The sequence below is a fragment of the Colletotrichum fructicola genome, assembly GCF_000319635.2.
Source record: "Colletotrichum fructicola Nara gc5 chromosome Unknown KSG_Nara_v1_contig02, whole genome shotgun sequence".
NCBI lineage: Eukaryota > Fungi > Ascomycota > Sordariomycetes > Glomerellales > Glomerellaceae > Colletotrichum > Colletotrichum fructicola.
In genome coordinates, this window is record NW_027094052.1 from 1,977,789 (window position 1) to 2,003,033 (window position 25,245).

Below are 25,245 nucleotides of genomic sequence, written 5' to 3' on the forward strand. Positions count from 1 at the left end.
CAGCAAGGCAAAGTCCACCAACGCCTCCATCACCTACTTGGTGCTGTTAGGTTCCCAGGGCGACCGCAGGAATCTACTAAGGGTAGATCTTGAAGAGAACAGTAATCCGCCAAGGGTCCATTTCATCAAAAGCCTGGTGCCTTGAGTTCATGTGTGGTCTGATCCAGCTCGATGCTCGCCATATCGTCGTTTATTCAGAGAACCAAACCACAACCAGATCTGATGCGCAGCCAGCCTTGTGAGAGCACCTTGACAGACAACCAGCACACGTCCTTTCTCGAGCGTGATGTTGGGCGGCATGGATTCATCGTGGTTTTTCTTCTAACAACTTTGAGAGCACACCTGCCCGCGAGCAACATCAGGACGATGTGTCAATAAACCCTACAAAATCAGTGAAAAAAAAAGTGACTCCTCATGCGAAGCAAAGTGCGAACATCAATTCGTCGAGCCGCGGTTGTTCGCGCTCTTCATCAAAATACGGCGCATCAGTCGATGCGTATAGGACACTGGAATTTAACCAGGCACCATCGCCTCCAGTCCCTATACTGGACGACCCCTCAGTAAACATCATCCAGAACGTCGGCTTGTGGACGGATGAGTTGAAGTGACGTGTGGTATGAATGCCCCCACAGACCGGTGACATGCGTGATGGAGGAATAGAAGAATATGCCCACATGCTTCCGAAGCTGTGAGACGTAAAGGCACTTGGGACACAGCATCATATGATCAGGCATGAGACAGTGAGCAACAGTAGCCTTAGGATTCAAGGACTGGATTGGGAATGTCTTGATTCTCATGAATTATTATTAGATTTCATTTATATCTATGTTTTGTCATTTTTTAAGTCGTGATGACGACCTGCTTTGTCTTCTCTTAGATGCTTTCAAGCAAATCTGCGAGAAGTGGCTTTGTGTGAGGATATATATTTGCCTCTTTGGCTTGCCCTGTATAGGGACTTGCTGTGCGCTTGGTCGGTTGAAAACCGGCACTCACTCGAGCTCTGCGTCGGCGAGTGGTGGTTTGAGGCCGGTTGCGTGACACCGACGATGTGTCGGACGCGTCGAGCAGAAGGCGCCGCTGAGTCTGGTTCAATGACTCGTTCCATTACTGCGACCTCGAGCGTTCAGACATCGCAGCTGGCGGCTGTGATAAAGTTCTGTCGGCGTCTGCCAAAGCCTTGCAGCTAATGGTTGACCATGTGACGCATCTGTATTCCTGCGCATGGGATTCAAGTGTCCCCGAGGCAGTGTAAGCAGTCAAGCCACATGGCTGACTGAGTGGCTCATGCGGCTGAATGGCCGCAGTGGTTGAGACAAGACAGTGCGGGTCTTTGTCTGGGTATCATGGTTGTTGTTCAGCTGAGCCCCTCCGCCTAGAGGCCACATTTCGTACTTGGCGATGAAGATTCTCGCTTTTGCGATGTGTAAGGTGTTCACAGACCTCATCTGTTTGTGTCGCCCTGTGCTCCCCTCGTAGGCCGTATGGGGTTCATCTCATACGACTGCGGCTCTGCACTCCGCCCTGTAGGTTTTGCCAATTTCATCATGTCGTGAAAGCTGCCGAGCACCTTATCCTCGCGCTCCCGCGTAAATGCATCTTGCCCAGGATGATATGCTCCTAGGACTTTGGCTTCGTGTTCGTTCTCAAATGTGTCAGGGCCGTGCTGGTATGCCCCCAGCTCTGCCGTCGGCGCTCCCAACATCTTGGCCTCATTCCGCGAGAAAGTGTCGGGACCATGCTGATAAGCACTCAGCTCAACCTTTGGGGCTTCTGGAGCCTTTGCTGGCTGTTCATTCAGAGATAGATCCGGACCGTGGTGGAAGGTACCCAGCTCGTGTTGTCGCCGCACGATCTCTCGCTCCGCAGCCTCTAGTTCGTGTGGCTGAGGCATCGGCTCGAAATCCGCCAGATTAACTGTGGAACTGGTTTGGTTTTGGCTGGCGCCATACACATTTCGCTGTGCCGATGCGTTGGCTGCTCCAGGGGCGAATTCGGCAGCGGCCGTCGGATGATCGAACTGATGACGAGGAGCCGCAGGAGCGGTTGTGGTTGTTGGCCCTATTGATTGTCCGTAGAGCGAGGCGGATCCGCCCGTCGGAGCATTTCGCTGACCATAGATCGAAGCGCCTGGTGTCTGACTGGTCGTCGGCGGAAGTCGTTGCCCATAAAGTGATGCGATCGGCCCGTCTCCGCCAGCAAAGTCTGATTGCTGCCCGCCATATGATCCCCCCGTGACTGGCGACGGCCCGCTCACATACGTTATATTCTGCTGTTCGGTGATAGTCATCGGCTGCCCGCCGGCGTAGACGGCAGCTTGCTGTCCCCCGATCGCCTGTTGTTGGTGATCCATATAATATCCACCCTGTTGACCGCCGGTCGCTTGCTGTCCCGGGGCGTAGTATCCGGATTGCTGCGGTTGCCCGTTGACGAAGGATGATGCTGGCGGCACGGAGACGGATGATGCTGGCTGCCATGCATTCAAGCTCGATACTCCTACGGTCGGGGAAACGCCATGTAATGAAGAAGGCGCGCTCTCGCCGGATTGTGAAATGCCTATTGAAGAGCCCCGATCGGGGTGCTCGCCGTTTTTCGCTTCGACTTCGCTGTATTTCGTTTTCGGTCGCTGGGATCGTCGCCACCAGAAGAATGCCACCGCCCCTATCAATCCCACAACGCTGAGCGCAACAGCGACACCGATGCCCGCTCCGGCAGCGGTCGAAATCCCCTTGGACGGCGTACTGGTCGCGGTGGGCGTGCTCATCGCGTCGGCAGGGGACGCAGTCCCTGTTGTCGAAGATGTTTGTGTCGATCCTGTGGAGGTGGAAGTTGTGGTTGTTCGGGTGGTGGTAGTTGCAGAGGATGAAAGCGCAGCTGAGTTAGTGCTGACAGCAACGTTCTGCACCACCTGGTTAGCGGCTCCCGTTTCGATTGGTGCTCGGTTCCCGAGTCAAACTCACGCCAGAATAAATGGTAGAGTAGGCGCCGTCATTGACGGCGCTAACGCTTGACAAAACCCAATGTTGAGCAAGTTGATTTTCTGCGACACCCTCAGACCCGTCGATCTCGTTGGACATGAACAGGTTGTCTTTCGGGTGCACGTCCAGCACGTAGCTGGTCCCGTTCTTCACGTTGACAAACTTGAAGGTTCCCGACCCAAAGTCAGACACATCCCACAACTGAGCTTCGTCCGTCGAAGACTCCTTCATACAAGCAATGGTGTTCCCCGTGGCTGGTTCGCCCGAGTCGTAGCATGCGCTCAGCTGCGCCTTCACACCGGTCTGGTCGAGGCGCATGAGGTAGCGGCCTTTGACATCACCATAAGGCTGGAACTGCCAGGCCGCTGTTCCACCTGTTATCGGATGGACTCTGAGACCATTGACCTCGGTGCGCAGCTGCAGGTTGAGGGCGAAGGGGCCGGTGCTGTTGTCGACGCGTGTTTCGGAGATGCGATACCACGCATTCGGGTCCAATGTCGCCATTTTCACCGTGCTCGGGCGCACGACTCGCTCCTGTGTGGTGTGTTTGGGAATGAAGCTGTCCCAAGCAGCATGCCGCAAGCCGAGCCAGAGAGGAGGAAAGGAGCACGAGCAAGCACTCAAGGCGAGGAGACGACAGCCGGGTATCGTTGCAAGGTGGATGGGGAATTGTTTTTGTCCGATCGACGGCCCACGAGTCCACGACGCATTGTTGCCCAGGGCCCGAGAAATGACATTTCCAGGATGCATACAATGGCGGGCTGGCTGCAGCGGGCGAGCGGGCTGAGGTGCGGCGTGCCAACTTGCTGGCTGGCTGGGCTGCAGCAGCACCTCACCTCCTCCTCAGCCAGCTCACAGTTCCCGCACGCTGCCCACCTTCAGTGACCAGTGACCACCAGCTTCAGTCTTCAGTCACCACTTACCAAGGCGCCCTCGCTGCGTGGATAAGGACGAATTTGCCTGAAAGGATCGCCAAGACCAATCTAGGTACGGGGCGATGCAACCCTGGGGCCGTCATACAGCGCGTCTTCAGGGGCTAAGCTGAATGCAAATATCCAAAAAAGCGACAAACCTGCCGGGATCAGTGCCCCCCAACCCAGGGGCTTGGGGTCCGCAGTCTGCTGCTCTTTCGTGCCTTTCTCGACGCCCATTCGACAGATGCTGGGCCTCACTTTCACCAGCCCCCATCACGGCTTTCTGTCTCCCGCTCGACCCCAGACACCTTTGCGATTCCAGAGCGCCCGTAGCCTCGATCAGAGGACGCAGTGGTCGTCTATTGGTCCATTCGCCTTTTCGTGGCCCTATCGATTTAATCGCAGCGGCCGCTGAATTTTATGTCCGCATTACTTGGAAGCTGCATACGATGCAGCGCTTCGCTCGGCCAATGATGATGTCGTCTGCATATCGTTATTTCCGTCGATGAGCGCGAGACGATATGCTCAAGCAAGCGCTAGACTGCGCTGTGCATGTCTATATTCTCGTCTTGCTGCTTCTTTCTGAGTCTGCTCAGCCTGCGGGCGGGTGATATGCAGACGCAGACGCAGGGCTGATATCCTAAGCTTCAGAGGAAGCTTCAGCTGAGGGGCCGGCGAACAAGGTGGAGAGTGGCGAGAAACAGAAAGAGGCGAAAAGGATCGACGGAATCCTTCTTTGCGTGATCGTGACCCAACAGTCCGGTCGCGAGTCCCGGAGGCGAGGTTGAAAGGAGACAGCCAAGGCGGACTGCGTGGGTTTTGTTCTCAACCCAGGCACTGGAAAAGGACTTTGGTTCCCGTCCCGTACTTAGCCGCCGTTAAATCTCCTAAACGGCTGCCTAGTCGAGGACCCCACGAAAATGTTCTGCATGCAAAGGCAGTGCTACCCAGCATCTTGTTGGGAGTGGCCCGCGTCCCTGGCGGTTTCCAAGGGCACTGTCATGTCACTTGCTGATCAGTCGCTCTTGTTGGTTCCTGCTTCGGCTCGCAACTGACTCTGAATCGTCATTTTTCGAGATTAGCTTTCCTTCGGACCAGGGGTATGGAGGGGTTGCATTCAGAATACCGGACTTGCGTATGATGCGTATGATGTGTATGATGTGATCGTTCCAGGAACAACAGTACGTTGCCGGCGGCACGATTTCTTCCTCATAAGTCGAGGAGTCCATCCTCCCTAGGCAATCAGGCGCTCTGGATGTCAACATAGCTATCACTGGTATTTGAGGTGATCGCAACTGTACCCATTTTCTGATGGAGTCGACAAAACGGTCAGGCTGCCATTATGGTTAGCCTCATATGCCAATGTAAGCTTCAGGAAAGGCCCAGGGCTCGATATCCCTGAACCCCTGTGCATCGCGATCCTACGAACCGTCCATCTGGTAAGCTGTGCCGCGAAAGTAGCGCATCATTAATTGACGAGTCGCGGAACGGAATGACAGTTTGAAGTCGTGATGCAGGTTGGACTGCGCGTCGTGAGAATAAGAAGTCGACGATGCTTCTTTGACTGGCAGGGCAGGCCTGGTGGAAGACACCGTGCACAAAAGCGTCTTTGGGCAAGAAAGCAGTGAGTTCGCACTGTGCCCCGGTCACCATTCCACTTTCCGTATCTGGCTGGAAGCAAGGCCCGGACCCGGGGCTGCCCCGGGAGACTTCCAAGGGTCAGCAGCGTTTGTAAGTGTGCCTCGAATCAACATATTTATTTCCAAATTCATCACCTTGTTATTTTCTATGCTATGGTAATTCTAATTCTAATGTGGATGGCGCTGAAGGTCTACAGACTAGCGATACATGCTCAGCGAAAGGTTGCTCCTCATCGCAGTTTTACTTTCGAACGAAAGGCTCGTCTTCCCACTCCGTAGTCGGAGGGGTCTGAGAAAGCCTCCAAGAGCCACACTTTCCGTTACTGGCAACGAAAGCGCCATCAAAGTTGGCCCTGCGGCCGTAGCGAAGATCGCCAGGGTTGCCGCAGGTGTCGGTGGAAGGCCTGAACGTAAAGCATGCGCCGCGGTAGTACAAGCTACCCGTGCAGCCGTTCTCCAGCTGGCACGAGACGCAGCAGGCGTAGGCCGAGTCGGCGTGGCGTCTCTCACGGGTGATGCTGTAATCGTTGGCCGCTTGAACGATGGGGCGTCTGCCAGGAACGTGCGAGACCAGGTTATCGGACTGGCAAGCTGCGTAAAGCGTCGCAGTCGGCATCGATGCAACAGTGACGGTCGACGTAGTGTACGTGGTGGTGGTTGTGGTGACCTGCGCAGGGATGGATGGGACACTCTGGCTAGGCGTCGGTGCGGTGACGAACGTCGTGAAGACGCCAGTGATGGTGTTGTCCACCGTGGTGGTGGTGAATACGCGAATGACGCGCTCGCAGTGGACAACCTGAGGGAATAGGGGCGGGTCTGCGACAAGGGCAGCATTGTTGGCGTTAAGGCCAAGTACCAGAGGCTGCCTTACAGAACGCTCCTCGATGTGAGAAGAATCACCACCAACATTCTGAGCACTGTCACGGACGAGAGCAGAGGCGAGAGGTGTGAATCCTGCTGGTGCTGGCACAGTGGCGAAGGTGCCTGCAGTGATGCTGGTGATAGTTGTGAGAGTCAGGGTGCTCGTGATGGTAGCGGGACCTGTTTGGCCAGTAGGGGGGACGCCGGTGGGAGTGATAGTCACTGTCACCTTGGATGGGGTGACATAGTTGTAGTAGGTGACGGGCGTGGTGATGGAATAGATTCTGGAGAATGTCTCTACATTGGCGACTGACCTCGGGCCGAAGTCGGTGTAGCATCCATATTCGCCCTGGACAGTTGAAACGGAGCCAGCCGGGGTTGTGGTTGTGATGACAGACGAAGCAGTGAGACTAGATGAAGAAGTAGGACCAGAAGAGGTCGTGAGACCGGAAGTCGTAGGACCAGAGGAGGTCGTGGGAATAGAAGATGTAAGGACAGACGATGTTGTGAGGACAGATGATGTTGTGGGACCGGAAGAGGTCGTAGGAATAGAAGATGTAAGGACGGATGATGTCGCAGGGGTACTTGTCGTAAGAACAGATGATGTCGCAGGGACAGATGAAGTCGCAGGGACAGATGATGTCGTGGGAACAGATGAAGTTGTGGGAACAGATGAAGTTGTGGGAACAGATGAAGTTGTGGGGGCGGATGAGGTTGTGGGGGCGGATGAGGTTGTAGGAACAGATGATGTCGTGGGGACTGGCGAGGTCGTAGGGACTGATGATGTTGAAGGAGCAGATGATGTCGTAGCAGCAGATGATGTAGGGGCAGAGGACGACGTAGGGGCAGAGGACGACGTAGGGGCAGAGGACGACGTAGGGGCAGAGGACGTCGTAGCAGCAGAGGACGTCGTAGCAGCAGACGATGTCGCGGCAGTAGACGAGGTCGTAGGGGCAGCAGACGATGACGTGGCAGCAGACGACGTAGGAGCAGGCGATGTTGTAGCCGCGGACGAAGTCGTGGCGGGATCAGACGAGGTGGTCAGAACCGAGGACGTCGTCGGAGCAGACGATGTTGTGATACCAACGGTTGTCGTAGAAGTTATAGAAGAGGTTGTGAGGGCAGAAGAACTGGTAAGAACAGAGGAGATCGTAGGAGCGGAAGAGGTTGCGGGAACAGAGGAATCTGAAGAGCTAGAGGAGCTTGTCAGAAGAGACGAAGAAGACGTGAGGCTAGAAGTAGTTGCAGGGCTGGAGGAAGTAGTAAGGATAGAGGAAGAAGTCGTAAGGCTTGACGAGGTTGAGGGGTTAGATGAGCTCGTCAGAAGAGATGAAGAAGTCGTGGGGCTGGAAGAGGTTGCGGGGTCGGAGGAAGTCGTCGAGCTAGACGGAGTAGTAAGGACAGAGAAGGAGGTTGCGAGGCTCGACGAGGTTGCAGGGTTAGAGGACGTCGTAGGGACAGAGGAAGAAGTCGTGAGGACCGAAGAGGTCGCGGGGTCAGAAGAAGTTGTCAAGCCTGATGTGGTCGTGAGGACAGAAGAAGAAGTCGTGAGGCTCGACGAGGTTACGGGGTCAGAGGACGTTGTGGGGACAGAGGAAGAAGTTGTGAGGCTAGAAGAAGTCGTAAGGCTAGAAGAGGTCGCGGGGTCGGAAGAAGTTGTCAAGCCTGAGGGCGTTGTCAGGATGGAGGAGGTTATGAGGCTTGACGAGGTTGCGGGGTCAGAGGAAGTTGTCGAGCCTGAAGGAGTTGTAAGGACAGAAGAAGAAATCGTGAGGCTCGGAGACAAGGTAACGGGGTCGGAGGAAGTCGTCGAGCCAGAGGGAGTCGTAAGGATAGAGGACGAAGTCGTGAGATCAGAGGAGGTGGAGCTGACGGAAGAGCTCGTGAAGGTAGAGGAGCTCGAGGAGCTTGTGGAGATATCAGTGGCCCCTGGGATGGTGATGGTTGTTGAAACAAAGCTTCCTTGGACGAGCAGGACGGCAACCGCCAGTCCCGACCTCTTGCTGAACACCATGTTGACTTCGTGACTGAGAGAAAAAACGAGTGCAGAGATGAGTCGAGCGTGCTCCAAAAAGTCACCCGGCATCTGGAAAGAATGAGATCAATCCTTATAAGACCATGGCGATGCCTCTGAAGAACCCTGATGACAGGGAAAAAAGGTTCAGGTGGCTCGTCTAGAGTGCATGATTGTTGAGGCGCCAAACACGGCATGCAGATCCAGGAACATGAAATCAGTTGTTTGCAGCCGCCTTCGGTAGTTGAGATCAGTAATTGAGTTTGCAGAGACAGCAGCCATGTTCTTCCGTGGACGGCGCCAGGACAGATGAAGGATCTAGAGCGTCCAACAACTTCGCGTGCGTCGAAATTACCAACAGATCCAAAGCCTGTGATGGCCTGGAAGTCTTGTACCACAGGTAGGGCAAGCACATGTCTGATCTACAATGGCTGAGGTCGATGGCGAAGGTTTCAGGAGCCATGACGTTTGGATGGGAATATCTTTCGATGCCATAGATTTCCATGATCCGAAAATGTGGTCTTCACACGGCATTCTAGCCATCGCACCACCACCTTCGTCACTCATTTTGAGTCGCATTCTCGCGCTTTTTCATGTGACTGTCAGCTCAGATTGACTTTCCATGGTGGTTAGCTAGCAATCTGATCTCGGTTTTATAGCTTCAAAACCCCAGCTCAAGCCAGTTCAGTCTTTGTACATTCGTTTCGTGCAGCGCGTGGGCTAGTCGAGTAACAGAGCGGGAGGACAAATAGAGCGCATATTTCATATATGTCCAGAACTCCGCAAAATCAATTCATACTGATGGAGTGGTGTAACACAGCAGGACTTGGGAACATACTCAGATTGCGTATCTCGGGAGCGCTTGCTTCTGAGTGAAGTCTTCGCAAAGAAATTGCTAATGTATCTGACAACTGCAATGATCAGAACTGGACATTCACGTTTTCGGAATAAAAGAAACTGAAGTTGCCCTGCTATCTGGGCCTCTCTCGAATGATTGATCACAAGATTACATCAAGACTAGTTCACACGCTTTGAAAGAATTCAAAGTGAAATGGAAACGATTTAGGAAAGCCTCATATTGGTCCGTCAATGAGTACACCACCATCTACAGCAGTGGAACGTGAACAGAACAACCCGCTTCTTGGCTTCAAGGCAGTAGGTGTGTTGAGATTCAACTGCACAAAATCAGCAATCTACTGAGGCCGGCCTCCAGCACGTATGCTGTGGTGACAAACTAGAACTGGCTCTGAGAAATCTCACAGTAGCTGTCATATTAGACAGCTACCCCGCATCTGTATGCACTGTCAAAACGTCAAAAAGGTCTTCCAGCAACATTATTCAAGCTTGGTCAAGCAGGATTCACGGCAAATGACAAAAATGAAAGAAAAATTGAAGACATGTACAAAAACAATGGACACTGTGGGAATTGAACCCACGACCTTTCACAATTGGCAGCGCGCAGAAGCGACGATGCGAAGCGAAAATCATACCCCTAGACCAAGCGCCCGTTGTTATTTAATCATGGCTGTTTTGAGGAATATGTAGCCTGACCATAGGGGGTCCCGCTCGGTTTCCGTCGCAGCCGTTGAGCTCCGCGCTTGTGGAGCGATAGGGCGCGACGGGCCCGCAAGAACAGGGACACGAAGCTCCGCGCGGGTCCTTGTGCTGTTGGAATGACGGAAGCATGAAGAGGCACGGCAAATTTGAGCCGTATGATGCCGTCTTCGATGGCCCCCGATTCCATTGCCTTCTGAAGGCCGACCCATCGATGGAATCATGATAACCTCAAGACGACGAAACTCCGAGCTGGAAGCCAGCGCCTGGCCGTAATCCACACCAGGTCCGCAAGCTGCATCATCTGGCCGCGCAGAATGCCGACGGTCGCCAGACGGATGTGCCTCCGAGGACACAAAGGTGTGGTGCCGGCGCGAGCAGCCAGCACGCGCCAACAATCGCCGAAGCTCTACCCCTCATTGTACAACCCGACAGATCGCCGAGCCATCACCGTGGAGACAAGACACCTCTCGGGCTCGAAGCTTGACGACAAATCTCCGTACTAGCCACCCGAGGACGCATGAGTGCTGATTTGTGCATGGCCTGAGGGAGCTAGGACGCAGCTGGAAACGACCAGGCCCCTGGAAACCGACAACCGGCCTCTCTTCTGCGCAGACACGCGGATTGGGAGGACAGCGGCGTGCTCTTGGTGCAGGAAGCTGGTGGTGTGTGTGATGGTAACAGACGATCAATTGGTAGCGGCGGATAACGATTGGATTGCATTTCTTGTATTAGGTGATGGGATCTGGCCGCGTTGGATGGAACAGCGGACGTATGATGCCAGGTTGGAAGGTCCATTTACCCCTCACTCTGACCTGCATCTGCCTCTGCTTAGCCACGATGGATGGACGGACGACATCTGCTGTTGATTGTCGATGGTCTTTCCTCGGGCGTGTCGTGTAGCCTTGTCGTGCGTTGCAAGGGTACGCGCCAGACGCCAATTGGGTGTTGCTTGGTATCTGGGTCGAGCAAGGTGGATGGTGGCCCTGGTCGCAGGGCAGACCAATGTTCCATGGCTGCAGACAACGTTGAAGTTGAAGATTTGCCGGGGACTGCGGCGTTTCATCGCCATGGGAGGTGCTGCCAACTGAAGCGGGCAGCTTGTTGCTCGGGTGGAGGGGACGAACCATGGCGGCTGGACGAGCGACCAATGGGGGGAGCCGAGCAGGTTACCCCACGCATCCTAGCCAGAGGGTGATTTGGAGATCCCGAATCGATAGTAATTAGGTAGTAGTGAGTGTGCATTGCAGTGAAGGAACCTGAGGTGCAGATGGACAGAAGCCATTGCCGCACTTGGATACTTCCACTCACTTCCTCGCAGAGTGAGTGTGGCTAATTAGGTAGAGACGAGACTAGCCAGCCAGAGATCACCGTTTCTCGCCAGGTAGTCGGTATCTTCGTTTCCTGTCGGACGAGATGCCGTGCTTGCGTGCCTCCTCCTCACTCACTCACTCCTCGTCAGTTGCCGCACGTACATGCCATGTTCCTCCCATTAGCTGGGTCTTAGCAAGCAGTACCTTCCCGGTTATGCTCCAGCCTCGCTGCCTTCCCGAACCTTCATGTTTCCGTCCGAGTGTGAGTGGCTGACTATTCAAGGAGATACTCTGGGAAGGAGGGGCAATGGGAATCTGGCATCTCGGAGAGGTGGAGGACGGCCGACATTGGACAACGGGCGGGAGGCAGACACGCAGCTCGAAGAGGAGAAGCTGGCACATCGAACCAGCCCAGACCACGCAGACGAGCGCTCGTCGGATTGTATTGCCTCTTTCTGAACGTTCAGCCATGTACACCATGTACCACACTTCCTCCTGTCGGTCATGTTCCCCGCCCTCTTCATCCCGGCCTCTCGGTGATGCCTGCAAGCATAAATAAACCTGTACCAGCCGCTTTTCCGTGTCCTATTTTCATCCTCATCTCATACAAACACCTCTCATCAGCCTAGTCTGCAAGATCCCGAGTCTACGGATCTGTTACATCGCTCTCATCTCTTCTTCTATATAACGACCACCTCCCACCTCACTCAACACCACATCTCTTGTCTCGACAAGCTCATCCTCTACACACATCTTCAAAATGGTATTGTTCTCTCGCAACCTTCGCACTCTTGCCCCTTCTGTCTCTCGGGGACTTCACACGTCCTCCAAGGCATCTTTCCTGGCTCGGCCTGCCATCAGCAGAGCTGTTGCTCCCTCCACGGCCCTCCCTCGCAAACTGCCTGGCCAGCTTTCTTCGATCCGCACACTAACAACTACTCCCCACAACCAGGTCAAGGTTCTCGCAGTACTCTACGACGGCGGCCAGCACGCCAAGGACGTAAGTGCCATCTCTCTTCCTGTTCCCCCAGATTCCCACAATGGCATCCGACACACCCGCGCCTTCACCACTAAGAAACGTCACTATGATAGCTCGCGCGGAGCTGTGCCCCGCCGTGATCTCAAGCAGGATGTCTCGCCTGCAGAGAGCTAGTGCGGGGATGACGGGAGGTGCGGGGCTCGGAGGTCGATCGCTGATACATCGGCATTCTGCCCCAACTCTTGGCAATGACCCTCCGAAACTACCAAATGCGGGGTGCATCGCACCCATCCCTGGAGCTTCTGGGCTGACTTCGAAACCACACAGGTCCCCGGCCTTCTGGGCACCACCGAGAACGAGCTCGGCATCCGCAAGTGGCTCGAGGACCAGGGCCACACCCTCGTCACCACCTCCGACAAGGAGGGCGAGAACTCCAAGTTCGACCAGGAGCTCGTCGACGCTGAGATCATCATCACCACCCCGTGAGTACAGACCGACATCAGCTGCATTGCCATGCTCCATCACGACTAATACGCCTTTCTCTCCCAGCTTCCACCCCGGCTACCTGACCGCTGAGCGTCTCGCCAAGGCCAAGAACCTGAAGCTCGCCGTCACCGCTGGTATTGGCTCTGACCATGTTGACCTGAACGCTGCCAACAAGACCAACGGCGGTATCACCGTCGCCGAGGTGACTGGCTCCAACGTCGTCTCCGTCGCTGAGCACGTTGTCATGACCATCCTCGTCCTCGTCCGCAACTTCGTCCCCGCCCACGAGCAGATCGAGCGCGGCGACTGGAACGTCGCTGCTGTTGCCAAGCAGGAGTACGACCTCGAGAACAAGGTCGTCGGTACCGTCGCCATCGGCCGTATCGGTGAGCGTGTCCTGCGCCGTCTCAAGGCCTTCGACTGCAAGGAGCTCCTCTACTACGACTACCAGCCCCTGTCTGCCGAGAAGGAGAAGGAGATTGGCTGCCGCCGCGTCGAGAACCTCGAGGAGATGCTCGCCCAGTGCGACGTTGTCACCATCAACGCTCCTCTGCACGAGAAGACCCGCGGCATGTTCAACAAGGAGCTCATCTCCAAGATGAAGAAGGGCTCTTACCTCATCAACACCGCCCGTGGCGCCATCGTCGTCAAGGAGGACGTCGCCGACGCCCTCAAGTCTGGCCACCTCGCCGGCTACGGAGGTGATGTCTGGTTCCCCCAGCCCGCCCCCGCAGACCACCCTCTGCGCACCGCCAAGAACCCCTTCGGCGGCGGCAACGCCATGGTTCCCCACATGTCCGGTACCTCCCTCGATGCCCAGAAGCGCTACGCCGACGGCACCAAGGCTATTATTGAGAGCTACCTGAGCGGCAAGGAGGACTACAAGCCCGAGGACCTCATCGTCCACAAGGGCGACTACGCCACCAAGGCCTACGGCCAGCGTGAGAAGAAGTAGACGTGGAGGATGATGGCATCATACCCAGTGAGGGATATTTAAGTGTTATATATAAGCGTTGAATTTCGAGTTATGCATCGGCATTGCATAGTGCTTCCACAAAAGGAGGACTAGGTTGTAGTATATAGGATGCAATCTAATGCGATGTTCAAAAAACTTCTTCTGAAAATGCGTGGTGGTTCTGTGACTGGTTTGAGGATATCCTCATGATAACTGACTAAACCTGCTGTTGGTGACAGTGGCTGCTTTCGCTGGTTCATTCGTTCCCTCCCAACTTTGTCCGCAGAACTCCTCCATACCCAATAACATCTTATTAGCTGCCCGCTTCCATCTCACACACCTTGGCTGTCAGACAGTGGTTAATAGTGTCACTCATTATGGAGCTTCATCCACTTGACTTGAAATCGTGACGCTGATTGATTGCATGGGATTTGAAAAGATGGGGCCGGTCCCGTAGCCCCCATGTATATGCATTGCTTTCAATTACAAGACAAGTAAGTAGTACAGGTGCGTCTGTGTTTTCTGTTCCCTTCCTGGGGGTCCAGACGACGCGGTGTCGTCGAACAGAATTCCGTGTGCCGCGCGACCTCTCGAGTCCGTCTTCTACCACACTCAACGGCGATGTTTTCATAAACAGCCCTTCCCACCCATTGTGCTCCAGCCGCCTAAGCAACAAGAAAGGCACAGCGCGCGCGCGCTTCCAAGTTGCCTGGTTATTTTTGTTTTCCAAAAGAGAAGTACAACTCCGTTTTTCTTTTTCTCAAAAAACACAACCGCCCATAGATATATATACTCCCCTCTCCAATGCTCCAGACGGAAACGTCTTGTTCTCATTGTGCAAAACCAACTGGTCTAATCAAACAACCACACCCGCCAACGGCCTAAGAGATGCTTTCAATCTGGTGGGAGAGAAAAAGCCTTTACGACCGTTTCCAAAACTGCCACCAGGGCCGCTCCTCATGTCCCGCATGTCTCGTCTCGCGCTTGATCACCTGCTGGTCGCGGCCGCGGATGCGCCAGAAGTACACCGGCACGCCGGCGACAACGAACAGCACGACGGTGACGGTCTGTAATGGTTGCGCGAAGACGGCGCGACTAAGGAGGAAGAGCGACACGCAGCAGAAGATGATGGGCGTCGTGATCCACGTACGGTACGGCCTGTCGAGCTGCGGTTCGCGGACGCGGAGGATGATGAGGCCCAGAACCGTGATGAAGTAGAACGTGTACCCGGCTACGCCGTAGAACGTCAGGAGGGTGCCGAACTCGCCGACGACGATGTACGCCGCCGTGAGCACGCCGTTGAGCACGAGCGCCCACACGGGCGTGAAGAACAGGCCCATGTCATCATCGCCCAGGGCACGGATCAGCATGTTGGCCACGCGCCCGCGCGAAGTGCGCGAGGTTTGGACGGAGTGGGAATCGGATGGGGAGAGGCCAATGCGGCCGAACATGGAGGGGATGTACCCCTCCTTTCCGGCCACGTAGACGAGGCGCGAGGAGGTGAAGGTGGAGGAGTTGAGGGCGCCGAAGCAAGATGCCGAGACGATGAGGGCGAGGACGAGGGAGCCTACGGGGCCGAAGACCTTGGCGCCGAACTGGACGGCGATCGTGTTGGAGGCGTTGACCGTCGCCAGAGGGAGGACAAGGAAGTACGAGATGTTGGCGAGAACATATGAGAGGATCACAAGAGGCATCGCCGTGTGGATGACGCGGGGAAGATCACGGCTCGGGTTGCGGAACTCGCCGACGACGTAGTTTGTCTGCGCATGTTAGCAAAGGTGTGCCACGTCGGTGCCGGGAGAGAATCTTACGTTGTCCCAGCCGTCGTATGCCCAGAGACCGGCATACAGAGCCACGGCCCAGTTGGAGAGATCCGTCGAAGTGCCGGAGAACCACTCGTGCGTCTTCCACTCCATATTGGCCTTGCCCGTCAAGGTGGTCCCCGTGATCGCGACTACAATGCCGGTGACGGTGACGCCCAGCAGGGCGACAAACTTCAAAAACATGAGCCAGTCGTTCACCTTCGTGCCCAGCTTCGTCGACACGCAGTTCATGAGCGTGACCAGAATCAACCCCACCATGGCGACCGCCTTGTTGATCCACGGGCTCAGGCTCTCCGCCTCTGCGCCTATCGCCGCCCTGACCAGATACTCTCCCATGATGATGGCGATAATGGCCGCACTACCGGGCTTCAGAACCAACACGGCGACCCACGTGAACAAGAACCCGGCCATCTCGCCCAAGATTTTCGCAAGGTAGACCTGCGCGCCGCCGTTCAGGGGTATCGCGCCGCCCAGCTCCGCATAACTCGCAGCACCTGTCCAAGCAAGCACGCCGGCGATAACCCAGACCACGAGGGCGGCGCCGGGCGACCCAACCTTGGAGCTGACCTGGCTGGGACTGGAGAAGATGCCGCTGCCGATGATGAGACCGACAATCAGACTCAAGCCGTTCATGTAGGTGAGGATCTTGTGCTTCTCCAAGCTGCCGCCGCCGAGGCCACCGTTCTGTATCGCTGTCGAGGTCGGGGCGCCGATGGGGGCGTACCCGCCTGCCCCCGCGCCGGCAGTGGAACTCAGGGGGAAGAGGTTGGCGGCGAAGTCGAAGCCGGAGGAGACTGAGTAGGAGCGGTCATGGCGATTGGGGCGGTTCGAGCTGGCGGCAGGGTTCGCTGCATCGAGGGGGTCTTCGGCCTCGAAGGAGAGCTTGCGGGAGGAGGAGATGGAGGGCCTCGAGGAGGGAAGGTCTGAGACGACGGATTCGGCGCGGGATGAGGAGGCAAGGGAGGCGAGCTCGAGGGAGTCGCGATGCGACTGGATGTTCGTGTAGGGCGGCATGGCTGCGTCTGCGAAGGGAGGGCGTGGATTTCGAGCGAAGGGGGAGAGGAGGAGGAGGAGGATCGCGAGCAGCGATGCTCGACCTGTCGGTTCGTTCAAGCGTTCAAGAAGTTGCAGCGAGGGCTATTGCATGTTGCAGCGCCGACTTGTTCAGGGCCGGTGGAGACGGATCGCACGCAGTAGTCGCCTGCGCACGCAGTGGTGTTTCGAATATTAAGTAGCGGTGGTTGGAGGAATTCGTCGTGACGTCGTTCGCATATACGTTTCGTTTAAAGGAGTCGTGACAAAGTTGCGCCGTGCCCCGTTCTCTCTCTCTAATGCCCACTTTCCGAGTCCCCCAGAAGAAAAACAAGAGTCGAAAAAATCCAAGTTATCCAAGGCAAGCAAGCGTGTAGTGCTGTGCAATTAAAGAGACATGTATCGCTTTGGTGTCCAAATAAGATTGCCTCGGGCGCCGGGGGGATTTAACAGAGAGGAGGAGGTGTACTGATGTAGTAGTGTTTCCGTCCGGGTGTCGTCGGTGGTGGTGGTGGTGTTGAGGTACAGGTACGTATTGGGAGGAAAGGAGGTTAAAGAAAAATTGAGTTTGGCGCAAACAAAGGCGGTTCGGAGAATTGCGACAAGCGGCCAAGAATACTGGATTACGTTTCTTCTTTCAGCAATCCAGGATGTGCCGCCCTCTCAGAGCCTCAGATTCAGAAGACTGACTGGTCGGTTGCAGCAGTGGTTTGGTTGCCAGCCAGTTCAGTCAACCAGTGTCTGAAAGGGACGAACGGGGCCGAGTCAAGCATTTGCACCCAGGCCAGAACCGCCTCTTGGCTGTGAGGTGGACTCTGGGCAATCTCAATCTGCGACTGGGACTGCGCTGGCTCCAGGAACATCACTGAGGCCCCCATGTTTCGTGCCCGCTCAGACCCTCAGTGCCCTGGAGCAATGACCCGGAACAAACCATGATTGGCCACTGCTGGTTTGCACGGCAGAACCATCTTGGCGCCTGCCACCAGGATAAAGGTGTGGGGCGCAATGCCTCCTCCCGGTGCACTTCCGCTAGAGACAGGGGGGAAGGGGGCCAATTCAAGCCACCGAAGCCACTGAAGCCGCAGACCGAGGCGCGCCAGGGGTCTGCCTGCCAACACTAAAGAGCACCTAACGAAACCAAAGACAACTGAAAAGCAACCACACCTACCTACGGAGCACCGCCGCCGACCAGCAAACAAAACGAGCAACTCCCCGCTCAAGCCGCGGATCGGACAGAGCCAGCTCGGATCCGTTCCCCTCCCCTCCCTTCCGACTTCGAATACGCGCATCGGTCGTTTCTGCGGATACCTGAACCTGGGCGCCAACTGACCGACCAACGCCCGGTTTCCGCGCGCACGATGCCGATCGACGAGTACGCTTCCGTCGGCGGCGGCCTCAAGCTCAAGGGCGCCAAGGTCGGCAAGCCCAAGAAGAAGAAGAGCAAGAAGGACAAGACCGACCTGGAGAAGAACCTCGACGATGGCACTGATGGCGGCGCGGCGCTGGTGAAGCGCCGTTCCGACCAAGACGACGACAACAACGAGGAGGACAAGAAGGTCAAGAGGACGAAGCGCAGGAGTGAAGACCCTGAGGTAGAGGATGGTGATCACGATGAGGATGGCGGCAGCGGTGGTGGCAGGCACAAGACGGAAGCCGAACGGCGATATGAGGAGAGGAAGCGCAAGAGAGTACGTTTTCCCACCCTATAACCATTGATTCGCTGTTGCTGGACAAAAAACGCTGACGATGATGCCCCCATAGCTCCTCGAACTTGCCGAGTCGTCCAGCTCGAGACCCGAACTACTCAAGACACACAAAGAGCGCGTGGAAGAGCTCAACACCTATCTGTCCAAGCTGAGCGAACACCACGACATGCCCAAGATTGGCCCTGGCTAAGGCCGCAGGCCATATCGCGAGAGGACGAAATCGGACAGCATTCGTGTGTGGATGGATCATTTAGGAGTTTTCTGGTTTTTGGCGTTATGAATACCCGCATGTCTTAAAGAGCAAAATAGAACTGAAGAGATGGTGCAAAAGTGCAGCGTCCACGCCGTTGTTTTCGGTGCCCCTAGCTGACGTTTCGCAAACCACGTTTGCTATTCTAATCGTCTCGAATGGGTAGGTGATGCCGTTCACCCGTTCACCCGTTCAAGGGCAATCGATCGATGCTCATCTCCAAAGGGTATGCGCCCACATACCAATGCCTCCAAAACAGTAGCGCAGTCTCATAAGTTTACCAGCTTCTCGCTGGAATGCGGGAACGCCCACAATCAAACACACTTGTTCCAAGCCATCATCAAATCATCGGCACGGCACTGTCTCAAAACTTTGAAATGTCAATTTTGGTTTCATTCTTTTCTCCTCCCATGTCAGTTGTTGCATGGATCTGGTCTGCTAAGGACTCCCTTCAGGTGGAGTTGCTTTTCTTGTCAACACCTGTTTTCTTCCGCCGTACTTCCGCCGTACTGACACTCTGTCCCATTTTCTTTTTCTCTCTCTCCCCAACCTCCGTCTATTATTCTGCCTCCGCCCTTTCTGCGGGAAAGCGCATTGCCGCGCGAATTCTATGTTGTTGTTGTTGTTGTTGTTGTTGTGTGTTGTGTTGTTCTGCCCACCAGTTTGATGCAAGGAGTGAATAAGACCGTTGAATGTCGTGAGTAAGTAATGCTGATGATGCTGCTGTGTGTGCCGCCCGCTCCGTTTGTACCGAAAACACCGTGATAAAGGAATGATTAACTATGTAAACAGAAATAATCGTCTCAACGTGACGATGCAAGTATTACTACTTCGTTGCTTAAAGCAGAAGCATGGCGCCGGCGACGAATCCGGCGAGAGCGACGGGCACGCCGAAGGAGACGCTGCCGATGGGGACGGCGCCGTTCTGAAGGCCGCCGCTGCCGCCGCTTCCGGAGGTGGAAGTCGGCTCGGCGTCGGGGGCCACGGCGACAACGGAGGTCGCCGTCACGAGCACGACGTCGCCGTTAGAGGCGGTGGAAGTGAAGGTGGAGAGGACGTTGCTGAACGAGGTGGTGGTTCTGCGCGAGGTGGTCGCGGTGGTGGTCTCCCGAGTGTTTTGCTCTGTAATGAAAGTTAGCGTGCTGCTCTTTTTCTCACTGATGAAACGGCAATGACTGGAGAAAGGTAGAGGGGGAAACAAAGCCACATAAAACTCTCCAAAAACGGCCTCCGCCTTCGCTCGAAAACATGACTGTGCTACAAAACCACAACGCAACATACCAGATTCGGACACAGAGGATGAAGAAGGCGCACTCGAGGTTATGGGGGACGAGGATGTCACGGCCGTAGTAGTCTCGGGAGGAGAGGAGGTAGACGTACCCGACGCGGACGCACTCGTAGACCCTGGGGAGGCCGTAGTAGGTTCAGAAGAGGGGGCAGTAGAAGGGGAAGGGGGAGAAGAAGAAGAAGGGGACCCACGAGTCGTCGTCTGAATCTCAGAAGAGGCGGACGGCGTCCCGGCAGTGGTAGTAGTAGTATCAGGAGCAGCAGAAGTAGCCTGCTCCGTTTGTGACGTACCAGTAGTAGGGGCTGCTGCTGAAGTTGCCGGTGTTGTAGTAGTCGTCTCCTGAGCTGGAGTGGTGGTGGTTTGAGGGGTAGTGGTCTCCTGCGGCTGCTGGGCCGTGGTCGTGGTCGTCTGGACGGCCGGCGCCTGAGATGTAGTCGTCTCTGCGGGAGCAGCAGATGTGGTAGGCTCAGCGGCGGACGTAGCCGGGGCTGAGGTCGGCGTGTTGGCCACAGACTCAGAAGTTGTGGCGGCTACACTGGCGGAAGGCGTCTGGGAAGCCTCGGTAGCAGCAGAGGTCGTGGTGTTGTCCTGACGCTTGGCCAGCTGGAGCAAGGCAGAGGCCAGGTCGGCATCATCAGCCTGGACAGCCTCCAAAGCTTCCTTGTCAGAGGCGTATACGCCATCCTGATACCTGTCTGGGAAGTAGGCATGGAGCAGTTTGTGGAGGAGATCGGCCTTGGCAGGGTTGTTGAGGTCTTCCTCACTGATCACAACCTGGGCTTTGGCGTGATGGTCCCTTGCACAAGGCATGCCCCGGTGACCGATGACTGAAGCAAGACTGAGGGTCATCAAGCCGCACACAACAACGCCGAGCAGGACACGGCGTGGGCCAGCCATCTTCTTGGTAGGTTCCTTGGACGGTCTGGAAATGGTAGAATCCCTCTTCTCGTCGATAGGCAGCAGTCCCTCTTCCAGGCGGGAGTCGTACTTGGTGTCGGAGGCCATGGTAGCGAAAGAGACCGGTGGCCGAGACGTGAGGCGATATGGGTTGTTATAAGAGGGGACGAAGAGGTTCAGAAGGTTCTGCCCAAGACGGCAGGACGGAAACGACAGGGAAGATAACGTCCAATAACTGGACTCGGACGTATGCAGGGTAGAGTCGGTGACAAGATGCGGGCCTTCTTTTAGCGTCCTCACTGCTGCATGGCGGCGAAACGCAAAAATATGTAAGAGAGGAGGAGGGGAATCAGACCCGAATGGTGGACTCGAGCCAGGAGGCTTGGGAGCTTTGTATATCCGTAGGTCACAAGCGGCCTCCGTTTAATGTGTGAGGGAGGGGCAAAAGACGATCTAAAAAGAACGATATGCGGTGGTACCTGGCTGGCCGAAACCCTTTATCGGTGGCTGGTGTTGAGAGTAGGGCCAAGGCTTGTTCAAGACCCGGCACGCTAGCTGAGGTCTGCGAGGTGGATGAGGCACGCTCTTAGCTCACTTTTGAGGATGAAACTCTGCCGTCGGTTGATTATTCGTTTTAGAGTGGACGAATGCAAGCCTCGATTGAAATTTGAACTCAAAAACCCCAATGTCTGACAAGGCGTTGAGTCTTCTGGAAGGTATGTACGCAGATTAGCGTGCTGGTCCGGCAATCTCACGAGGCTCGGACTGAGGAATGAGTCGAGATGAGTAGGCTGTTGATACGGCTTGATAGGCGGCACGATCGGGTGGCGATGTGTTGTGAATAGTACAGACGTGTCGTGTCGGCAGTGATGTATACGAGCGAGCGTGGTAAACAAATCAACAACAATCGCACTTGCCGGCAGACGGGAGCATTCGAGCGAGAGGATGGATGGCGAGAGACAAGATTGGGGGATCAGATGGAAAAGCGCAAGAGGCGAGATTGAGCGAGGGGATTGGCGTTTAAACCTGTTGAAGATCGTCCCAGGCAGCCTGCACACCTGCTGCGCGCTGCCGTCTATCCAGACGGCTGGGGGAAGAATCTTTGTGCTATGCATATCAAGATTCCCTGTTTCGCCGCGCCGGCGACGTACCCCTGTCTTGTCGGCCCAACTCAGGTCGAGCTATCCGTCCCATCAGCTGCGCACCCATGCTCAATGGCCCACGGATAGCTCTTTTCTCGCAGACGGAGCCACGGAGCCACCGTTTGCACCCCTGTTCTCTCGACAAGGGAGCTTCTGGAGGATGAGAATCGGCCAACAGTCTTGCAGATTTCTCGCGGCAGAAGCCCCAATTGCCCCAGTGCAACCCCCCCTTCACCGTGGCCCAAATATTGAGCTTCCCATTTCATCACTTCATCCACATCTTCCATCACTCATCAACTCCCGTCCTGTGCACAGCGTCCGTTTTGCCAGGGAAGGCCGGTATGCGCCCCAGCGATCGACTGGCACGCTGGAACGGGTTTCCACCGAGCCACCGTCACCGCCGTCAGTCCTCGGTTCCAGTTTGATATCGACCTGTTCTTCTTCTTCTTCTCAGGAATGATGTATTAGTGCAATCTGTAGACGAGGCCTTTTGTGGTTTTTCCTCGATTCCTTCGGGCGTGCTCTCTGCGCTAGGCATGTCTTTCCGCCCCTACCACGACGGTATGGCGGCGGCTGCTGCTGATGTCCACTGTCTAAGTCCACTGGCTCGCGCCCGGCGCTCCCGTCAAGTGGGTTGTGACATCACTACAGCGAGCCTCCAAACACACCAGACACAAGAATCTCGTATCTGCTCTGAGGCATCGTCAGTCTGATCCAAACGTCCCACACATTCGCTCGCTGGACGAGCGCGGGTGAGTGACGCCGTGCTTGCAATACGAGTCGTCTGGTGTGCTGGTGTGCCATGTTCAGATGGACGGGCTTGTAGCATTCTGCGCCGCCGCAGAGTGAACACGTCTCCTCCACACACTGCCACATGCAGACTTGATGTTTCGTTGATCAGTCAGACCATAGGGTTTTGCTGGCCAATTGGTTCCCAGCCTGCATTGTGCTCCCTGGAGAGCTGACTCTCGGGGCCTGCACCCAGCCGCCTAGCGAACGCCCGGGGTTGGGCTTGTGGGCTTCAAGTCTTGGTCTGCCTGCAGCTTGTCGCGACATCGTCCACGCTGTCACTGCATGCAGGCTGACTATTTACACTCGGTCGTCAGCTTCGCGGGGCGGGCGTTGAGTCTCATGATCTGAGGGAGAGTAAGAGTGGACATAAGCCGCTCGGCCTTTCCTCTAGTCCCTCATCTCAGCCCATTGTAAGATGGAGCCTCATCTTTCAAGCCCTCTTCAGCCCAGTCCGGGCTCGTAGGGAGAAAAGAGTGTTCCGATAATGTGACTCTGTTCTCCCCCTGAACAGCCATCTTGTACCTGAATGCGGCGTGGAACACGTCAAACGGCGAGGTGCAACTATCCAGAGCCCAGATGGCGGCAACAAGCATCCATCTGATCTGGGTAGCACAGCACTGTCTTTGTCCTCCGTGGAGGTGGCTGTGATGGTTGGCCGTTTGAAGCGTTGTGCACCCGAAGCCGCCCGTACTGCGTAGGGTCAAGCAGCCCGTCAGACCCGTTTGACGTTCTGTTTGCGTGCTTGTGAAACAGCGAGCCGGCCGTCAGAGGGTGTACTGTCACCCTATCAAACCGAGAAACGGGTACAGACTGCATGCACCGGAGCTGTCACGATGGGGCCTTTGGGGGTCTTTGACAGAGCCTCTCGTATTTTTTGACTATTCTATCTTTTGCCCATGCTCTGTTTGGAGCAGTGGCCCTGTGCTGCGGTTTCTCCAGCGTAACCCCCAGTCTCTGGCAGCCAATCCCCAAGAAGCTGCAGGGACCAGGCGATACGAGATTTGGCCTCTCACGAAAACGGAGGACCCCTCCTCTTGGGATGGGGCATTCGCAGTCGAGCAGCCGAATGCCGGACGACGACCCTATTCGCCTTCATTCGTGGTGATTCGTGGGTGTCGACGCACGCTTCGTGGCCCGCTAAGGCCTATCCCGGAGCTACCTTAGCGGGAGGCGAGATGTTGAGGCAGTGAAGGCAGCTCCCGACCGGTAACTGGCCGGGCCACGGAGAGAATTGAAGATGGTGGGCTCCGGATTGGGAAACGCTCTGCGACCGACCAGGCCCGGCCCCACGATCTGGTGTTGTGGCTTGCAGCTCCGATGGACAGTTATTTTTGGCAGGCCTGCCGTGCTTGCGACGACTCTCGGCGGATTGTGCAAGCCAACAAGAAGATGCGAAGGCGACGATCGCGGTGAGGTTTTCGACCGCCCGACGGAGAATTGAATTGAAGTCATGAACCGACATGTACCTCGTGGTGTACCTTGTTTGTTATGGGTCACATGGCGGGCTCCGCGGTGTCCAGCGGGATGCGAACTGCTGCCCAGCTCCAGTTTTCGAAGCATTGGAAGAAGCACTGGGAATCTTCGGAAGATCAACAGGAACTCCCCACGATATCCAGTATTCCAATTGCTATTTCGTCAGCAGTCCACCGCGTTCCAACTCTGATGACTGGGCTCGGTCGAGGCTGGACTCTGGAGCCAGGCCTCGACTCTGCTCTGCCATGGAAAGGCACGGTTGAAAAGGTTTGACAGATGCGACTCCCAGCCAGATGAATCGGTGCCAAGACCGGGCGGATGCCGAGATGGCCATGGCTGCTGGGCTGACGTGGTCAATTGAGTTTTTCTTCCGGCTCTTGGAGGGCTGAATGATGCTTTCTGGCCCTTGGCCTGTGCTCGTTGTTTTCGTGGTGCGATTACTTGAAAATGACACGGTGATGGCGACTGTGTTGTGTGCTGTTGACTAAAAGGCCGGGCAATGCCTGCTGGAATTCGCAATATCCGGCGCATTGCGGTCGCAAATTGGGTGTGCGCCGGTCTGGACACTGTAGATGAGGTCACCAGCGTCTGGGATGGTGTCGCATGAGTATCTTCATCTGGCGATAGGGAGACGGCTGTTGACTCTCGACTCTCGACAACAGCCACAGGTGCCTATCGTCAGCATCGCACCCTGATGAGTTACCAAAGGTAGTTGCCCGATAACCATGGAGCGGCCTTCTTGGTTGCTGTTCGGTCCCGTGTCGGAGCGTTAGGTAAGCTGTGCGGCTTCCACCTGGGGCGAAGGAGGCTGCGCCAAGGCAATGAAGTCGCTGAGCCACCGCGGTGATGTTTGTCTGGTGTGGCTCGCCCGCCCGTGCACCGTGCCCCCTCCCAGTGCGTGGTCCACTGGGTTCCGGTGGGGATTTCTCGCGGCGGTAGCCTGCCTTCCCGCGCCCGGCTGCCCGCTGTCACCCTCTTCCACAGGCTGTCATTGGCGTGCACAGCACTGTCGCTGTCCCGCGCATCACTCCCTGGCCGCGCGGCTGATGGCTTCCCAACACTGGTCTGGTGGTGGCAGACGGGAGAATGACAACACGCCTGTCTAAGGTAATCAATCCATAGGTAGTGTCGCTGAAAGTGGTCCTCACCTC

The 25,245-nt window shown here is 55.9% G+C and overlaps 7 protein-coding genes across 7 annotated transcripts; 3 read left to right on the forward strand and 4 right to left on the reverse strand.

The window, feature by feature from the left end:
• Positions 1-1,441: 1,441 nt before the first annotated feature.
• CGGC5_v003294 (uncharacterized protein) lies at positions 1,442-3,479 on the reverse strand (the record flags this gene model as incomplete). Its single annotated transcript, XM_032028885.1, has 2 exons — positions 1,442-2,896; positions 2,958-3,479. The coding sequence occupies 2 exons, from the start codon at positions 3,477-3,479 to the stop codon at positions 1,442-1,444; spliced, it is 1,977 nt and encodes a 658-aa protein (XP_031891157.1).
• A 2,291-nt stretch (positions 3,480-5,770) lies between these two features.
• CGGC5_v003295 (uncharacterized protein) lies at positions 5,771-6,732 on the reverse strand (the record flags this gene model as incomplete). Its single annotated transcript, XM_032028884.1, has 2 exons — positions 5,771-6,612; positions 6,705-6,732. The coding sequence occupies 2 exons, from the start codon at positions 6,730-6,732 to the stop codon at positions 5,771-5,773; spliced, it is 870 nt and encodes a 289-aa protein (XP_031891154.1).
• A 47-nt stretch (positions 6,733-6,779) lies between these two features.
• Positions 6,780-8,417, forward strand: CGGC5_v003296 (uncharacterized protein; the record flags this gene model as incomplete). Its single annotated transcript, XM_032028883.1, has 1 exon — positions 6,780-8,417. One exon carries the CDS (start codon positions 6,780-6,782, stop codon positions 8,415-8,417), a length of 1,638 nt encoding a protein of 545 aa, XP_031891155.1.
• Positions 8,418-12,031: 3,614 nt separating this feature from the next.
• On the forward strand, positions 12,032-13,691 carry aciA (Formate dehydrogenase; the record flags this gene model as incomplete). The annotated part of the gene is made up of 4 exons (XM_032028882.1): positions 12,032-12,034; positions 12,224-12,271; positions 12,578-12,732; positions 12,800-13,691. 4 exons carry the CDS (start codon positions 12,032-12,034, stop codon positions 13,689-13,691), a joined length of 1,098 nt encoding a protein of 365 aa, XP_031891161.1.
• A 920-nt stretch (positions 13,692-14,611) lies between these two features.
• On the reverse strand, positions 14,612-16,528 carry Slc7a6-0 (Y+L amino acid transporter 2; the record flags this gene model as incomplete). The annotated part of the gene is made up of 2 exons (XM_032028881.1): positions 14,612-15,451; positions 15,503-16,528. The coding sequence occupies 2 exons, from the start codon at positions 16,526-16,528 to the stop codon at positions 14,612-14,614; spliced, it is 1,866 nt and encodes a 621-aa protein (XP_031891162.1).
• Positions 16,529-17,904: 1,376 nt separating this feature from the next.
• On the forward strand, positions 17,905-18,442 carry CGGC5_v003299 (Uncharacterized protein; the record flags this gene model as incomplete). Its single annotated transcript, XM_032028880.1, has 2 exons — positions 17,905-18,234; positions 18,308-18,442. 2 exons carry the CDS (start codon positions 17,905-17,907, stop codon positions 18,440-18,442), a joined length of 465 nt encoding a protein of 154 aa, XP_031891158.1.
• An 898-nt stretch (positions 18,443-19,340) lies between these two features.
• Positions 19,341-20,795, reverse strand: CGGC5_v003300 (uncharacterized protein; the record flags this gene model as incomplete). The annotated part of the gene is made up of 2 exons (XM_032028878.1): positions 19,341-19,624; positions 19,982-20,795. 2 exons carry the CDS (start codon positions 20,793-20,795, stop codon positions 19,341-19,343), a joined length of 1,098 nt encoding a protein of 365 aa, XP_031891159.1.
• Positions 20,796-25,245: the final 4,450 nt, after the last annotated feature.